This window comes from Pleurodeles waltl, chromosome 1_2, assembly GCF_031143425.1.
Source record: "Pleurodeles waltl isolate 20211129_DDA chromosome 1_2, aPleWal1.hap1.20221129, whole genome shotgun sequence".
NCBI lineage: Eukaryota > Metazoa > Chordata > Amphibia > Caudata > Salamandridae > Pleurodeles > Pleurodeles waltl.
In genome coordinates, this window is record NC_090437.1 from 628,127,077 (window position 1) to 628,146,137 (window position 19,061).

A 19,061-nucleotide genomic window follows, 5' to 3' on the forward strand; every position below is an offset into this window, starting at 1 on the left:
GACTTTGACATGGCACACAATGAATGTGCCATGTTATGTTTTCACTCCGGGCCTGCACCCTGACATGCAGTCTGCGATAGAAGGTTGTGTGTGGGTCCCTTAGGGTGGCATAAGATATGCTGTAGTCCTTTGGGATCCTCTTAGGTACCCATGCCCTAGGTACCAGGGGAACCATTTACGGGGGACTTACAGGAGTGCTAAGGTACTGTGCCAATTGTAAAACAATTAGACATGCCTTGTTTTAAATGAGAGAGCACTGGCACTAAGGTCTGATTAGCAGGCCTTGGTGCACGGACGAGTGTTGAAAACCAGCATCTAGTAGTTCTAAAGAGGGCAAAAAGTGGGGGGACCTCTGCAAAGAAGCTCTGTTTCCTACATTGATATTATTGGGAGACCCAAGAGAAAATATCTACCACTTGACCACTCCAATGAGAAAGCTAATTTTGCACCGACTGTTGGCAGCCAGGCTACCCATAGTGCAGATAAGGAAGTTTACGCAAGCAAATGTGGTGGGGGTAAAGGCTATCCATTGATGTGAGTCCTTCAGGGCCTCTCTCAAGTTACTGACAGCAATCCTCTTCTGTTCTTCCTCCGGTCTAGCAGGGTTCTGAAGTGGGTGGCTGGAGGTGCCAGATTTATGCTTGGCACTAGCTGGTGGGTAGGAATGACTTAATTATTTTTCAAGCTAGGCCCATTCCCGAGATACTGTATTAGAATTTTAATCAGTACTGAGTTTTTTTTTTTTTTTTACATAGGCTACTAGCCCTGCCACAATGAAAAATAGCTTTTGGGCACTATCAACTGCAAGGATAAGTTAACATTATGCTTCTGCTATGTCCTACTTTCATGTAACATACACTGTGCCTTCTGGGCTACGATGCCTCCATGTGGGTGACTTAAAAGAGAGGTATATATATTTCAAAAGGGTTTATTTTGGCAGGGAGAATTGTAGTGTTTAAACTGCTATAGTCAGGATACTACACTGATGTGGATGGTACAATAGGTGTTGCAGTCCACTAGAGGCATTTAACATCAAGGCCCTGGATACATTTGTACCCTATACCTGAGACTTACAAGCAAGTTAAATATACCAATTAGGAGCTTGCCAATTAGGACATGTTAAAAGGGACAGCACGGGCACTCTGTACTGGTTGGCAGGTGTAAACTGCACAGAGTAATAAAGCCAGCAAAGATACAGGGCAAACATCTGGGGTACACCACGCAAAACTCAGTAAATTCCTACAGTCACCATGCACAGAACGGCTGAAAGAGGAACTAACCAGAAATTCCACTCACAAAGAAAAATCAAATATGGGCAAAGCCTGACAGGGAACAAAACGGCCACTCTATCTTGAGCTCCTGAGGCTGCTCTATGCTGTCATTAATGAATAATTGACCCTGAAGCAGTGACTGAAGGTGTCACTTGGTACCACTCCAATGGCTGGTGGGACACTGGCAGCATATCTGAGAAAATGAAGATGTTGACACAAACATGTGACACCTGTGAGATCTTGGTGCTGATAAGGAATGTAGTGGGTTGAAATCCAGTGAGTGGACATGCTACTGATACACCTGGGTAGTGCTGGGAACAGTCGCCAAAGTTTGACAAGGATGCTGGCTTAACAGGTGCCCGTGCGCTGAATAGCACCCTGCCTGTTTGGAAGACCTCTGTGAGTAAAGAAGCATTAATGGGAATCAAGATAGGGATTAGGATTGGCTGCAAGTGAAAGCAACACTATTTTACAAGGAAGTTTCAGACAAGCAGATCTCTGGAGAAAAGTGAGTTTTTTTCAGCTTCATCCCAGGAGAAGCAAAGAGACACTGGATGAGGACTTGGTTGTTGATGAGCTGTCCTGGGATTTGCTTACATGACTTAAATGTGAAAAAATACACAGGACATTAAAGAAAACAACTTCTTCAATGTAATTGTGATACAGAATAACACGCTTGGGTAGTACAGTTGCTGAAATGGAGCTCAGGATTAAGAGAAACAATGAAAGTGAGGAACTAAATGAGGTGAGGAGGTAGGGTTGCTTTTGATTTCTTGCCCCTTGCTGGGCCAACTTGGTGAAAAAGGACTTTGGGCACTTTCTCTGAGCTTCTTGATTTCCTAAGGTTTGGAGCATGGTTACAGTGATTGGTATTCTGGGAAAGTGGAAATTGTGAGAATAGATTCTGGAGAATAGGCTTGTCTTTAAACTGTATCTATATGTGTATAATAATCATTTCCAGCCTTTTCTGGATTATACTCAAGAGATGCAAACTAAATGGATGTCACATGCTGAAAATCTGGAAGAAATTTTGTTGGGCGTACAGGTTTTCCTGTCAAGAACAGTAAGACGGTTGATGGATTATAGGACAATGTCTAACGTGTTCACATCTGTTGATTCAGGTCAAAAATTCCTTTGTAGTGTGAAGGATTCTTCAGTAATGGCAGACTAAAATCGTTTTTTTTTTTTTTCTGGCAGCTACATATTTATAACAGTGTAGTGTTGCCTTTAATGCTCAGCAGTCACATGTTGCTGTGACGCTGATATGGGGACTCTACAGGAGGAGGATGGAATAGTGCGTTTTTCATTTATGGGAGGTGCTTTACTGCTCTTTGGATTTATCATTTTCTTTCCTATCCTTGGCTAATTTTTCCTTTGGAGCACCTGCATAAATAGTGGCGTGCAAAGGGTGTTATAAAACACAAAATAAAGCTGATGGGTGTTCTTGTGTGGATGTTTGTTCTAGACATGGGGTCAGGATTGGTTTAGTTTTTGCTTTGAGGATTCATTTTCTTGTTTGTGAATTAAATAAATTTAAAAAAAGACAAATTAAATCTCCAAAAATCTGGTCTGTTCTTACACTGTCAAGAACATACAAAGCAGTAACAGCCACTGATGGAACCCCCTCCAGCCTAGATATAAGACAGTGCCACCCAATTACTGTTTGGTGATTCCCCCCTATCTCCCCTTCCAAAACAAGCTCTCAACATCACACGGATGAGCCCCCCTTCCCCAAGGAATATAGGATCAGCTTCTAGATAATTAACACTGAAGAATCGAAAGCATCTTATGCTGAACGGCTGAATTTTTTTTTCTCTTGAGCGTAATGCCCAGCATAATATTCCAATAGTAAAATAAAACAAATATGTCACACATACAGGATTTAAAACTCTCCCAGATCATCTATGCCCACAGCAACATTTACACTGTGATATTTATAAATATTCACATTACAGATCTCCCAAAAGAATAAAAACTAGAACATAAGGAGGCCCTTAAGGTGAAAGGGCTAGCTGGCCTAGGTACGAGGAAGGAAGCCTGAGGTTTCAAGGCTTACATTTTCATGGAGACACAAATTGATGTGGCAAGATGGCCACAGGATAGGAAAGCTCAAGGGGATGGGTGATTGGATCAGGCAGCATCATTCTACCCAGCAAGCAAGGTACCAATTTCAGCAGATCATTTTAGAATGAATCATCAAGTTTCCAGTAGGACATCTGTAAGTACTTCATTAAAGGGGAGCAAAGGTTCAGACGAGGAGGCTGAAACACTTCTGTTCTGTCAAGATGTTAGTCTTGACCAACACATGGTAGTTTCAGGTCGAGGACCTCTGCTACCCTCTTCACCACCATAGAAAAAGATTGTCCCTCCTCCATAGCCATGATAGGGGGAGAAAGCAAACAAGTATCTGGAGAAGCATCCAGTCCGCTGACTACTCCCAGTTTCTCACACCAATCTAAAAATGTTTCCAACTGGTATTCTAAAGGGTTCAACGATCCCTCCATTTCTTCTCCCATGCCTAGCCCTTCAGAATATGGCTCAAGCAGCAACTTATGATATATGAGTCCTGTTGCCATTCGGGCTCCCAGGCTTCTAGGATTTAAATGGGACTGGCACCACCGGTGGGCGCCAACGGCGCCGGGAGCATTAGCATCTGGACCAATGTCAAGAAAGTCATGGTGGCATGAATTACATCAGTCCAGATGCAAGATCGGATCCACAGGGGCCCATCCGAGCAGAGGCTGAAGCCAAAGGTGTGGAAACTGATCGTGTCCTCTCTGACCCTATGGAGCCCAAAGGCGCACCAGAGAGGCCGGCCCACTCAAATAGGTGGCACATTACCTTGATGAACTCCCTCCCCTGAGGGGGGGGTCGCTTCGGTTCCCGGAAATGGAGTGAGGCGCGAAGTTGATGCAGGCAGTGGCCCTGCAGAACCATGCCTGGAACGCAGATGTTCCACACTTGTCACGTACGCTGTCAGACAAGGAGAAGTCTGAGCACACTTTGACTTCTTGTGCATCTTGCCAGAGTGAAAATCAGCCAACTCCCAGAAAGAAATCTTCCAGATTTTTAAGGAACTTACCTTGGCTTCCCAAACCGACTCTCCTATAGAAGCATCTATTAAACACAGTAACCTGTTAGCTGCTCACTTTCAGGATAAAATCACTAACATATATTCTTCGTTCTCCTCTGCCTCACCACAAGAATCTCCGGATTGCCAGGCTCTTGTTCCTCTACCCTCAGGGATCTCGCTGACTGTCTTTCAACCTCTTACAGATGCTCTGGTCACCAACTCTCTTCTTAATATTAAATCTGACTCTCCTCTTGATCCCGCTCTTCCGTCTACTCTATCCCTGTCCTTAGACATCATTGTTCCGCCCCTGCCGAAAATCTTAAATCATTCCCTCTCCTCAGGTTCCTTGCCTCAGTCCTTTAAGCACGCCATTATCAAACCCATTTTGAAAAAGCCCAAATTAGACCCCGCTTTTCTCAATAACTATAGGCCTATTGCTCTTCTCCCCATTCTAGCAAAGATCCTGGAAAACCATGTTAATTACCAACTGACCAGCCTTCTCGAGAATCATGAGCTCCTAGAGCCCACCCAAATGGGTTTTAGAGCCCAACAAAGCACTGAGTCGGCTCTTTTAGCGGTCACCGAGTCTACTCGGCAACTTCTGGATCATGGCGGACATGCAGCAATCATCCTGCTTGATCTCAGTGCAGCCTTCGACACAGTGGATCATAACCTCCTCCGGCACATACTTTCTAAGATGGGGATAGAAGGCACTGCATTATCCTGGCTCTCCTCTTTTCTGATAGGCAGAACCTTTTAAGTATTAGACCGCTCATTCCTATCTGATATCTGATCACTCCTTGAGCCCGACTCTTTTTAATATCTATTTATCTTCCCTTGCTAAAGTTGTTAACCCCCACCACCTCTCACTGGTCACCTAAGCTGACGATACCCAATTAATAGTATCCCTCTCTAGTACCAGGGCTTGCTCTTCTACCAATTTGTCCCGCTGTATTCGGAGGTTTTTAATAGTCTCCCCCCCCCCCCAAGGCACACATTAAAAGCCTGGGTTTTTGGCTGGATCCCCGTCTAACCATGGAACATCAGTCCAAAAAAAATCTCTTGCATGTGTTTTGGGCTCTTAAGATCTCTTAGGAAGATTTTTAATCTTCTACCTCTTACGGCCAGAAGAATCCTTATTCAGACTATATTTCTCTCCCGCCTCGACTACAGTAACTCTTTATTTCTTAGTTCCCCTGACTACGTGGTGAAAAAACTACAGGTTGTGCAGAATGCAGCAGCCAGGCTCCTCACGAACCTACCCAGACATCACTTACAGCACTTCATTGGCTGCCCATAAAGCAATGTGTCCATTTCAAAGCCTTATGTTTGACCCATAAAGCCCTTCACAATAAGGGTCCTCTCTTTCTCAGACAACGCATTTTCTTTCACACTCCTATCAGATGTCGGAGATCCTCTACCTCCCAGCTAGCTCATATAGCACGGTTTAAGAGATCGTGGGGAGGTAATTCCTTTTTGGTCAAAGCTGCACGTCTCTGGAATGCACTCCCTTCAGAGCTTCGGCACAAACCCTCGGAACGTTCATTCAGGAAAAAACTAAAAACCGTCCTTTTTAGTAGCTAACTTCGGTTCTACTGCTTTTTTCACCTCAGCTGTTGTGACGTATCTTCAGCGCTGGGATGCCCTAGGGTAGCTACGTGCTTTATAAAACTGTAAAACTAAACTAAACTAAGTGTACCGATGACTTGGAGTGGGACCAAGAGGACTTGGAGCTCCTGGAGTAGTCCCACAACCTTCCCCTCGATCGCGACCAAGAACTCAGAGGAGTTGTGTGATGTGGTGTTGCCTGAGGGCTTCTAGCAGCTTCAGAGACTTCTCCTTGCAAGCCATCGCTGCCATGGCCTGGAAGTCTGAGCCCTAGTCTCGGATGCGCTTGAGACACCATAAACAGGCCAAATGGGGGTCGGTAACTGACATGGTGTGCTGACAGGTGCCACACAGTTTGAAACCTGTCTTCCTTGAAGACATCCTTAACATGATTGTAGTAAAGTGCCCCTGTTAGTATGGTCAGCCCCCCTACTTTTTGCCTGATATCTGATGCTAACTTGAATGAGTGCGTGCTGGGATCCTGCTAACAAGGGCCCCAGCGCCTGTGTTCTTTCCCTAAACTATACCATTGTTTCCACACTTGGCACACCTCTGGCACACAGCTAAGGCCCATGTAAAAGGTACCAGTGGTACCAAGGGCCCTGTGGCCAGAGAAGGTCTCTAAGGGCTGTAGCACATATTGTGCCACCCTAAGGGACCCCTCACCAAACACATGCACACTACCACTGCAGATTGTATGTGTTGGTGGGGAGAAAAGGGTAAAGTGGACTTGGCATCCCTCCATGGGTGGCATGCCTACAAAACACTGCCTGTGACATAGGTAAGTCACCCCTCTAGCAGACCTTTTAGCCCTAAGCCAGGGTACCCATCCCACAGGTGAGGGCATAGCTGAATGAGCAATATGCCCCTACAGTGTCTAAGTACATTCTTAGACATTGCAAGTGCAGTGTAGTGATATTGAGTAAATGGGCTGGGAGTTTGTCACAACAAACTCCACAGCTCCATGATAGCTTCACTGAATGCTGGGAAGTTTTGTTTCAAACTTCTCAGCTCAATAAACCCACACTTCTGCCACAGTTGGATTTATTGTAAATGCACACAGAGGGCATCTTAGAGATGGCCCCTGAAATTCGCTCAACTCTCTAGTGTGTGGCTGACCAATCTATGCCAGTCTGCCTCCACCAGACAAGTTTCTGACCCCATGGGGTGAGAGCCTTTGTGCTCTCAGAAGTCAGATACAAAGCTTGCTCTGGGTGGAGGTGCTTCACACCTAACCCCTGCAGGAACAGTAACACTTGTCAGTGAGCCTCAAAGGCTCCTTCCCTTTGTTATGCTTACCCAGGGCACTCCAGTGAGTGGAGATGCCTGCCCCCCGGACCAAGCCCCACTTTTGGCAGCAGGTCTGACGGGAAAATAAGAAAGCACAAGGAGGAGTGTCCACCCCAGCCGGAACATCCCTATGGTGCCCAGAGCTGAGGTGATCCCCCCCCCCCTTCTTGCAGAATCCTCCATCTTGTTTTGGAGGAAGATGGTCAATATGGTTAGCAATGTGCCTCCCTCCCTAAAGGGAGCAGGCACAGAAAGGGTGTAGCCACCCACAGGGTCAGTAGCCACTGGCTACTGCCCTCTGACCCCTGTAATGCCCCTAAATCTAGTTTCTAGGGGCACCCATGAATCTTGCTCTTCAGATTTCTGGCAACCTCAAAGAAGGACAGAAGAGCTGCACCAGCAGTGAAGACTCCAGATGACAACTGACTTGTCCCCAGTCCTACCGGCCTCTCTGCAGGTTCAAGACTCTGCTACAAAAAGACGACTTGTCCTGCAGGCCCAGCAACCTTTACAAACCCCCAGAGGACTACCTGCCTACCCTAAAGACCAAATTCTTCTGTGGACAGCGGCCCTGTCCATAAAGAAACATCCAACAAGGACTCTAGAGCCCTCCGGATCTGCGAGTCCTGCCCACTCTGCACCAGATGCCCACGGCCCGTGTCCAGGTGGCCCGCTGGTCCAGAGAAGGTCCCCCCCACGTGATTCCAACCCGAGTCCACTGTGGGTTGACCCCTCCTGACCAACACAACAACACCTTCAGCCTGAATTCAGAGGACCCCCCTGACAGCGACCAACCCCAGTGAAGTTTTCTGACGCCTAAAGGTAACCCTGCACCCGCAACCCCCTGGCCTTGGGGAATCCAGCCAATGGTCCACCGACCTCCAGTGGCTCCTCAACTTACCTGTCCAGCCACTGGTTCACCTCACGGACCTCCCTGGTTCAAGCCTGCATCCTCTTTGTGCAAACAGCGATCCTCATAGAACTGCATTGGGCGCCCGATGCTGTGTTTGCATCCTGAACCCGACTGCCCCCGTGCCACTTACGGTATATGTTTGCTGCTCCACTGTGGCCCCCCCTGGTGCTCATCTAAACTTCCTCGGGCCCGTGACCTGCAAACCGTTCTCCTGTAAGTGCCCCCAGTCTTCACTGATTTACAATGGGCACTCAACACCAACTTTGACCTCTTCATCCAGAGGCCCTGTGTTTCGGGTGAGTGCACTCTTGGTGTTAACTTGAACCTTGCCCCATGGACAACCTAACCCTCGAAGACTGGGACCATTAGTCGAGTACTCTTTAAACTGTGTATGTACTTTCCCCCTCTAGGACTGCATTGCCTTCAATGATATTTGCACTAAGTGTATACTTTTGATTTTGGAAGTTATTACTTACTTGAAACCTGTATGAACCGTGATTTACAATCAAAGTGCATTTAATACTCAAAAGTGATACACTCTAGAAACTGTACTTTCCTATAGCAAGGATCCTTTTGGTTCTAGAAATAAAGATTCCTTTGTGCTTCCAGGTGCAAACAGAGTCCTTGTGACCCAGGAGGATGCATAGTCTTGGATGTTGCAGAGGTCTTGCAGGATCCGGAGAAATAATGTTGCTATGGGAGCCTTCCCCACAGAAGCAGACGTGTTTTGGTTCCAAAGCAGACCAGCAGTGGCTACAGAGGCCAGGAGCAGAAGATGTCTTGCAGAGAGTTCCCTGTAGAGCCTCGCTTGACAAATATGAGGGCCCACCCTCACGGGAGCCCTTAAGTAACTCTAAAAGGGGGTTGGCCAATCTCTGAAGTGAACCACCTATCAGAGGGGGTCAGGGACGTCTTCTACCTCTCCTAACCAGTCAGGTGCTCCCAGGGGCCTCTGTACATGTTATTTTCATGATGGCAGAATCCAGTGGCCACCTGGCAGAGCTGTGTGCACCTCCTCAGAGGAGGAGCTGGACAAGGGTGGTCACTCCCCTGTCCTTTGTGCAGTTTCGTGCCAGAGCAGAAACTGGGGGTTTGAACAGATGCAAACCAGATTATGCAAAGAGGGCACCAAATGTGCCCTTCCAAGCAGTCTGGTGGTGCTCAGAGGCCACTCCACCCCATCCCCTACATAGGGGGAGATGGTCACACCTCTCCCTTGCAGGAAATTCTTTGTTCAGCCTTCCTCTGCTTGAACCAGGCTCACCAGCAGGAGGGCAGAACACTGTCTGGGGTCGGCAGCAGTGTGGGCTGACAGCCAGACTCCATAAGGCTGCACAGGCAGAACTGGGGTATCCTCTAAGGAACCCCCACAGTACACGGGATCATGCAACTAGTACTGGAATCTGTGTAGCTGCATGATTTCAACATGTTTGATACCAAACATGCCTAGGTTTGGGGAAGCCATTATATAGTTGTACCACTCGTGTTGGCCAGTGTCCACTACCTACCCTAAAATGGCTTCCCACACTTACAAAGTCCAAGGATTGGAGTCTGGGGTTTGTAGGGGCACCCTGCTCATGCAAGGGTACCATCACACTTAGGGAGACGCACCCTGCCCTTGGGCTGACGGGTCTACCAGAAGGGTACCAGGATATAAGGCAAGTCTCATATCTGTGGTGAAAGGGTGCATGCACCATTTCACACAAGCTGCAATGGCAGGCCTGCAGACGTAGTTTGCATGGGCTCCCATGGGTCGCACAATACATGCTGCAGCCCATAGAGAACCCCTAGTGTACCAATGCCCTGGGTACCTAAGTACCACATACTAGGGATTTAAATGAGTGCACAAAAAAGCCAAATGTGGGCGTAAACAGTTACCAAACAACCACATTTAGAGGAGAGAGCACAGACACTGGGGTCCTGGTTAGCATAATCCTAGTGAACTACAGTCTAAACACACTGCCATCAGGCAAAAAGTGGGAGTAACTATGCTAGAAAGATCATCCTTTCCTACAAATACCACTTTCAAAATCATCCTGATGGCAATACTTATAGCTATTACACAATACATATGGCAGTTTTGTAGGACAGATGAGTGAGCTAGTTATTTCAAATGAAATATCAGGATGCAGACTGTACAAAACTAATGTAAACAATGGCAAATACTTTACGGAGGCAAAACGAATTATTTTTTAAAGTACTACGCAGTTGGTAATGGTCCCACTCTAGATGACACGTGGTATACCTATTACCACACTCCGACTGTTGGTGCTGTAAGGCCACCAGATGTGACTTATACTATCTTCTGTGGCAAAGTACCCCCCTGGCCCAATATTGGATAGAAGCAGGAAAATAAATAACTAATCTGTCTATCCCAATACGTGCACCAGCAGACCTAGGACTATTACACATTAGTGTCTTGACCATTTTGACAATTTATTAACATAGATGGTTAGCTACTGCTCTTGCAATAGCAACCCTATGTATCCTGTGCCAATGGTGACATCCAACAGCATCTACATTTGTGAAATGGCACACAGAACTCTCTTGCCATATGTGAACAAACAGTACACTCTAGAGGAGTTATCTAATAACTGCAGGCTGCTTCTCATTCATTAACCCAGAATAACTGATTGCAGACTTACTGATGGCCCATATGTGATCTAACGGGACAGGAACGTCAGAGACTTAGCGCAGGTAGACAAGAAGAACAAGGTACTTACCTTCGGTAATGCTTTTTCTGGTCGATGCTCTACCTACCTGCAGATTCCTAACTTTTAGAACATCCCCAGGCGTCAGACAGGATCCGGAAGATTTTACAGCACTTCTACCGTACACAGGAAGGTGGCGCTGTGCGGCTCCAAGCTGACTGTGTCCCACCACAGAAGTAACAAACAGAGCCACATGTAAACACCATGCCTGCATGCTGACATCAGTTTCTTTCTTGACTTTATCCCGGACCTCAGATGTGGAGCCCCACAAAAGTCAGTTGATACCAGTGTGCAGAGCCCTAGTTTGAAACCATTTCAGACTGAAAGGGTGACCAACCTACAGAATAGGGAGGTGAGAGGACAGTGAAGAATATGTGGTGAAACAGAGTATTGACCACAAAGAATGTTACTGAAGGCAAGTAACTAACTTCTAATAGATACATCTAAATGCAGATTCCTCACCCTTACAATAAGTACCAGTGTAGTGCCTCCCAAGATTGTGGTTCTGTGGAATGGCTCAAATCATTAAGTCCTGCAGCATCAAACAAGCAAAATGCCTTTTCAGTGGACTAGACAACCAAAGCTGTAATCCTTGTAAATGTGTACTGGTGCCCATGTTGAAACCTGACATATGTCAAATACAGTCACTCCTCATGCTAGCACAATGATAGCAGCCTTAGCTTTGATGGAGTGGGCTCTCAAGAGGCTGCTTTCTTGGTAAAGCAGATGTTGATGGAAAGGACTATCTCCTGTGAAACTGCTGTGCATTGTCTTGCCTTTCTTCGGCAAGGAGAACCTACAAACAGCTGATCAACCATACAATGGGCCTTGGTGCGATCGAAATGCAACGTTTTTTTGGGATCCAGCAAGTGGAGTCTCTCCTCCTCTTTTAAAGGGTGATGTGGGGCAAAAAGCGTTGAGAGAGTGATAGATTGTCTAACATTTAAAGCCGTAACAACTTTAGCCAAAAAAAGCTGACGGTCTGCAGTACCAATCTGTCTGGACAAAAAGGTGGTATGAGGTGGCTGCACCAGGAGAGCTTAAAGTTTGCTTAAACAACAAGTTTAGGTCACTACAACCAGAAACATTCTTTAAAGTCAAGAGGTGTAATGGACAGCTGTGCATGGGTTTGAATTGTGCATACATGAGAAAAGTGAGAATTCAATTAAGATCCAACTGTGAAATCACAAAGGGGGTCATTTTGACCCTGGCGGTCCGAGACCTCCCGGGCTAAAATGACGGAAGCACCGCCAACAGGCTGGCGGTGCTTCCTGGCCTAGTACGACCGCGGCTGTAGCGCCGCGGTCGCACTGCCGGGGCCGGCGGTTTACCGCCGTTTTAGCCCCAGCTGTGATAATCCGCCAGGGCAGCGCTGCAGCGCTGCCCTGCGGATTATGACCCCCCTACCGCCAGCCTGTTTCTGGCGGCCGCCAGGAAGAGGCTGGCGGTAAGGGGTGTCCTGGGGCCCCTGGGGGCACCTGCACTGCCCATGCCACTGGCATGGGCAGTGCAGGGGCCCCCTAACAGGGCCCGGCCAGCTTTTCACTGTCTGCATAGCAGACAGTGAAAAGCCCGACGGGTGCAACTACACCTGTCGCACGGCCGCAACACCGCCGGCTCCATTAGGAGCCGGCTCCTATGTTGCGGCCTCATTCCCGCTGGGCCGGCGGGCGCAAACTTGGTTTGCGCCCGCCAGCCCAGCGGGAATGTCATAATGGGGGCCGCGTGAGTGTGGCCGCATTGCCAAGGTCGGAATGACCCCCAAAGGCTTTTGGAGGAAATAAAAGGGTAAAATCTTTGAACAATCTCATCACAATGGGTGCTTTTAGCAGGTATGGCTAGCCTTGTAAACGTAAAAAGGATGAAAGTCTTTGTAAGGCCAGAGATAGAATGAACTATAGCAATCCAACAATTTGGCCTGCAATGGATCGGTATTGTGGGTTTCCAAAACAGGCTACAAGCTTGTCACATCCGTCGGCATAGATAGATTTATCAGAAGGATGCCTGACAGCTGAAATAACAGCTACAACTCTGGGGGGAAAACTGAATGTTGTCAACTGTTACCACTCAATCTCCATGCATGGAAGTGCAAATTGTTTACATTTGAATGCAGGATCCAGGCCTACTGCTGTGACATGAGGTCCTCACAAAGCGTGAACCTGATAGTAAGCCAGATACTCATACCCAGAAGTTCCAGGTACGACTATTACCTTGCCCAATAGGGCCAGGTTATTAGTAATCTGGGCAATAGAGGTACCAGTGGGAGGGTGTACAGGAGTCCCATGCTCCACTCTGTCTGGAACGTGTCTGTAAGAAAGAGCTTCTTGGAAACTCCTGCATTCAAACGTTCTGACATTGCATCTTTGCTGAAGTGGCAAAAAGATCTAACCACGCTCCTTCTCAAAGCTGGAAGATACCATGTGACATCTCAGAGGATAACTGCAGAAAACCATCCAACCCAAAGAAGCAGAAAAAAGAAACCTAGGCCTGATAACCCAGACGGGGGAAAAGTGGCAAATCTGTGTTGCAAACGTATGACAAATGCAGCATTTTTATATTCAGTGAAGAGAAGTGTTGGGTTTCCGTGGTCTGGAGCCACAAGATGCTGGGAGTGTGAAGAAAGGTGGAATTATGGTAGCACTACCTTTTGGAAGATTTTCCAGTTGCATCCGCAAGAGGTTAACACTGTTCACATTTTAGGCATTTAGGAAGCTGTGTGAAACAGGGTTGGGGGCTCTACCATTAGCTTTCCTCTCTTTGCAGGGAAATGAGTAAAGAGGTATGATGCTCATCTATGAAAGCTATCTGGTGTATTTAAGAGAGAATGTGCACGGATACTACCAGTGATGCTGTGGGATACTTTACATCAAGGTTGCTAGTGGGTTCCTGGAAACTTGCAGATGAACGACCACGAGATATCAAAGAAACAATAAAATCTCTGCTTTTTCTGGTGATTGCATGCAACTGAGAAAATATAAAATTATGAACTATAAAACAGTGCAAAAGCATTTTAAAATATTTTATTATTATCTTTTTACTATACATTGGATTACTAACTTGTGGGGATTCTACACACCTAGTAAATGTATGGGTAGGAGAGCGCACATTGGTGGGTGCAGCAAAGCTGAACCAGATCTCCTTGATAGTGAGCTTCATGCTGCTTGAATCAGGAGGAGGAGGGACCAGCGGCAGGTCCTTCTTCAGATCATCCGATTCAACGCCTTCATCCTACGACGAAGCACAAATAAAATAACACAAAGCAGCATATTACCTAGTTACAAAATTGTCAATAACTGTACTATGAAGAAATGTACATTAAGATGGCCAATTTTTGGGAAGAAAACATGAAGATACATGTAGTGAGTATATAATGTCTAGTCCGGATGTTTGATTGAGGGGATAAAATTGCACTTGTTGACTTTAATACTGGCATAGGCAAATGTCTGTGTCATACCCATTTATTTAGTTTTCAGAATATATCCCTAAATGTTGTAAACATCACATTTTATTCTGGAACTATGAAGCTAAGGTTCAATTTCAACAAGCTGTATGGGGCCAAATAAACGTAGCTAGGATTACGATTGTTAATGCTAGTTTGTCTCTCACGACCTGAGTGTGCTGTCTCACAACTTGTGTGGCTTAACCAACCTGACTACTAATGCTTTACATGTAATAATGCCTTTCGATTGCGTTAGTTCTAGTAAGTATATGTCTTTAAACTTTCACATATGTAACCTCCACGTTTTTTATTAAAAAGACTACTTTCAGGGTCGATCACTGCATAAGATGATGATCCCCAAACCCATATGATCGTAAGCAAATTCACCACCTGTTGGTCACCACAAAGAACTCTTTTACCCTTTCTTTAACTGAAATACCTTTTGTCGGAAGCTGGCTCAGTTTATGGTGTACACCTAAGCTGAGGCAAGGGAAACTGAGGATGAGGCAGACACACTCCTCCTGGGTAATCTCTTTACCAACCCTAAGGGAGTAAAAGTGGGGCTACTGCTGCAACCCACTCTTGTGTAGCAACACAGCTAACTGGAGTTTCAAGGTTTCCACAGAATCCTCTTAGTTTTGTCCAGTGGGGTCAGAGGAAGTACCTGGTACCTCCCTTTCCAACTTTGGGGGTTCAATCTCTTCATCTGATTCCCTCTCCCTATCATGATGCTGTATGTCATCCTGAATAAGTAGATTTAAGAGACTAGTTTTGTTGGGGTTAATACCTGTCTTGAGTTTCCTAGCTGTGCATCGGGCCCTAAGTTCCTTGAACCTAGGGTATCCATATCTAGACTCCTTAGTCTGGTCAGATCCCTCAACTAAAGATTTGGTCTTAGAGTAGTGTATGTGTTGCACCTACCTACTCTCAGTCCCTAACCTTTAAAAAGGCTTGGAGAGAGGGCTATGCTAGACCCCTGACTACCCAGGCAAAAGTTTAGGATTTCCTGCAGTTACTAGTGTAGTATGTAATCAATAGTTAGTAGTGATCTTTCTTATGGAAAGTCACTGCTGACCAAGTGGTAAAGCAATGAAAGTATCTTATCCCACCGCTGCACCACCAATGTAGGAGGCTGGCTCTGTTTATGGTGTACACCTATGGTGTGGCACCATATACTGAGTCCAGGCAACCCTTATTGATAGTGAATAGGTGTCCAGATAGCAAATGCTCTCTAGTGGGTAACTGAGGCAAGCAGCTAAAGTTTATCCATGAGGAATGTAAAGCACTTACAATACCACAGTGGTGACATAGTAGCTCACTCTCAAGAAAGAACTACAAAAGTGTTGCAAAAATAAAGGATACTTTTTTAAAGCACTACTACTAAACTAGCATTGGTATAGCTCTATTTGGGGATACATACTCAAAATATGTACACAAAATAACCATCAGAAATAGAATAACAATACCCAGGGCCAAACAATACACTAAAAAAAAGTGGAATGCAAATTAGTGACTCAATTTGTCCATCTGCTATCACGACCCATGGACCAGGTCGGTGGAACCAAGGGTCGGAACCAAGGGTCGGATTCCATATGTGGAGGACGTACAAAGGAAGGGGACAGAGTCCAGAACCCTTGGAGGTGACCAGGTGGTGCAGGTGGCATTGCCCATATTCCTGAAGGTGAAGTTCCTGTAAGTCAGTGGAAGACGTTGTTCAGCTGCGGGGTCCAGGAGCTGCAGAAGATCCCAGGAGTCACCTTTGAACTGTCACTCGACAGTCCCTGGGTTGCAAGAGGGTCTGTGACCAGGCAGGTCACCAACAAGCACAGGCAAATACAAACAGGAGCTGAAGAAGAGTTTGCAAAGTTTTAGGGACCAGCAAGGTCCTGGATACTCTAACCAGGCGGGGGATTCATGGCTGGCCCTCAGTACACAGGACGGCCAGCAGAAGTCGATGGAGCCCCCACGAGTAACCCACAGGCGATGGACAGAGGGGGTCACAAGGAGGCCTCACTAGCACACAAAACTGGAAGTCCCAGGTCGCAAGAGATGCAGGACAAGGACCGATCTTCACGTTGCAGAGTGCTGGAGAATGGGGCTCCTTGGTGCCTGAAGATTTCCCAGAGGAAGAGTCAATAAGCCTTGGAAAGTGCAACAGTTGCAGTGCAGAGGGGTTCCAGTCCAGTGATAGGTGCAGGGGCCCACAGTCTCCCAAGTTGGTTAGAAGACAAGCAGGACCGGAGGAGGCCATAGACTCACCACTTCTAAAGTAGGATCTTCAGATGTCCATGAACAGCAAACCCCACCAGCCAGTCGGATTTGTCTTGAGGTGCCTGAGGATGTAGGGGAGTGACTCCTTCACTCCATTCATTCGTGCTTCCTGGTCTGGTGCAAACAGAGTCCTTGTGACCCTGGAGGATGCACAGCCTTGGAAGTTACAGAATTCCTGCAGGATCTGGAGAAATAATGCTGCAATGGGAGCCTTCCCATCTGAAGCAGACGTGTTTCAGTTCCACAGCAGACGAGCTGCGGTTCCAGAGGCTGAGAGCAGAAGATGACTTGCAGAGTCTTGCTCGAAGAACCTGAGGACCCCGTCTGTGAGAGAGCCCTTAAGTAACACTAAAAGGGGGTTGGTCACTCTCTGCAGTGACCCACCTACTAGAGGGGGTCAGGGACTTCATCTACCTGGCCTAACTAGTCAGATGCTCCAAGGGTCCTCTGCCCATCTTATTTTCAAGATGGCAGAATCAAGTGGCCACCAGGCAGAGTTCTGTGCACCTCCCTAGGGGAGGGGCTGGACAGGGGGGTGGTCACCCCCACCCCCCACAATCCTTTGTTCTGCCTCTCTGGCCTGAGCCTGGCCCACCAGCAGGGGGCCAGAACAGTGTCAGGTGTCATCAGCAGCGCGGGCTGGCAGCTAGACCCCATAAGGCAACAAAGGCATAACTGGGGGAATCCTCTAAGGAATCCCCAGAGTACATGGTATCATGCAACTAACACTGGAATCAGTGCAGATGCATGGTTCCAACAAGTTTGATACCAAACATGCCTAGGTTCAGAGAAGCCATTATGTAGTCAGACCACCTGTGTTGACCAGTGTCCACCACATACCTTAAGATGGCTTCCCTGCACTTACAGAGTCCAGGAATAGCCCTGGGGTCTGTAGGGGCAAACAATGGATTAAACCCAGATCTGTGACTGGGGGTGAGTGTTTGAATTGTTCAGCACTCCGTCCATCATCCTTTTGTGTTGCATGCAGTGGTACCCTCACACTTAGAGACATGCAACTTGCCCTGGGCCTGAAGGGCCTACCAGAGGGGTCAACTTATAATGACCACATGCAGTGGTCAGATTTGGTGGTTGGTTAAAGGGTGCATGCACCATTTCATGCAGGCTGCAATGGCAGGCCTGCAGACACAGCATGCATGGGCTCCTATGGATGACACAATACATGCTGCAGCCCATGGGGGACCCCTGGTGTACCAATGCCCTGGGTACCTAAGTACCATATACTAGGATCTTACATGGGTGCACTGCTATGCCAATTGTGGTGTAAAAAGTTACCAAACAACCAAATTTAGGGGAGAGACCACAGTCACTGGGGTCTCGGTGAGCAGGATCCCAGTGAACTATAGTATAAACACACTGACATCAGGCAAAAAGTGGGGGTAAGTATGCCAGAAATGTGGCACTTTCCTACAATCAACTGATAAATAAAATGAATTACTCAAACCAAAATGAATCATTCAGATTTCAAGGTGCAGAAAGTAACCTTTGCTATGTTTATTTAGGTTTATTAAGTATTTTTGTGCTACTTACCTGCTCATCAGTAATTGAATTTCCGTTTATGTCTGACGAAGCACTTACTCCATCAACAGGAATGTTATCATCCGACATATCCGTGCTATAACCACTACCAGTGGGAGAATCTGAAGAAATGTTGGACTTAAACAATGCATCTTTCTCATTTGTGTCTGATTTTCCCATAACTCCAAAAGCGCTATACAACATGGCACCAGACTGCCTTCCTCCTAGGTAAAATAAGGAAAAGAAAGAAAAATCTATTGTTAATTATATGGCAATACAAAAATGAAAGTTATTTATGTGTAGAACATATAACAGATGAAACATGAATAGATAATGTACAATCTAAGGCTCTATAAACACAGCAATAAGGCTGTGGAAGTAAAGTGAGAGGGTTATGGAACGTACAAAAGAGAAAATCATTCTTCAGGTTACAATCCTTTCAGTTAGAAACAGAGAAAAAGAAAAATACTGTGGTCAGTGGCTTACGTGCTCCCTTCACCATGTAAAGGAATCACAAAAAAAGTAATGGAAAACTGTAGAAAAAGGTCTGCAGAAGGAAAATAAGGACAGATGGCTAATAACCTAAGAACATAGGTGCTGCTCACATTCCTGCTATCAAGCCCCTCTGAACATACCCAATGTCAAGAGCAGAAAACCTTAATACCATTTTCATTTCATAATGCAAATACCCAACAAGACCATGATTACCACACCTGCAATTACCGGGTATATTATCATGGCACTATCATGAGCTATCAGCTCTAGAATTGGGTATTACTGCAGAAATCAATCTCTGAACACAACAATCCACAGGGTATTACAACATTCTTCCTCAAATAAAATCTGCCATATCTTCAATGGCATACTATATCCATGGAGAGAGATCAAGGTGCAGTTTTAATGAATATCAAAAAACTTGTAGAACATGTTACTTACCTTTGGTAACAAA

General features: G+C 46.4%; 1 protein-coding gene across 20 annotated transcripts in view; it reads right to left on the reverse strand.

Annotated features, from left to right (window-relative positions):
• Window positions 1–19,061, reverse strand: part of BLTP1 (bridge-like lipid transfer protein family member 1) — a 1,779,540-nt gene that overhangs the window by 923,919 nt on the left and 836,560 nt on the right. For all 20 annotated transcript variants that reach the window (XM_069242474.1, XM_069242454.1, XM_069242518.1 and 17 more), the window contains 2 exons: window positions 18,125–18,336; window positions 13,943–14,094 (listed from right to left, as the gene is read on the reverse strand). In XM_069242474.1, coding sequence (XP_069098575.1) covers window positions 13,943–14,094; window positions 18,125–18,336 — 364 coding nt within the window. The remainder of the gene's footprint in view (window positions 1–13,942; window positions 14,095–18,124; window positions 18,337–19,061) is intronic.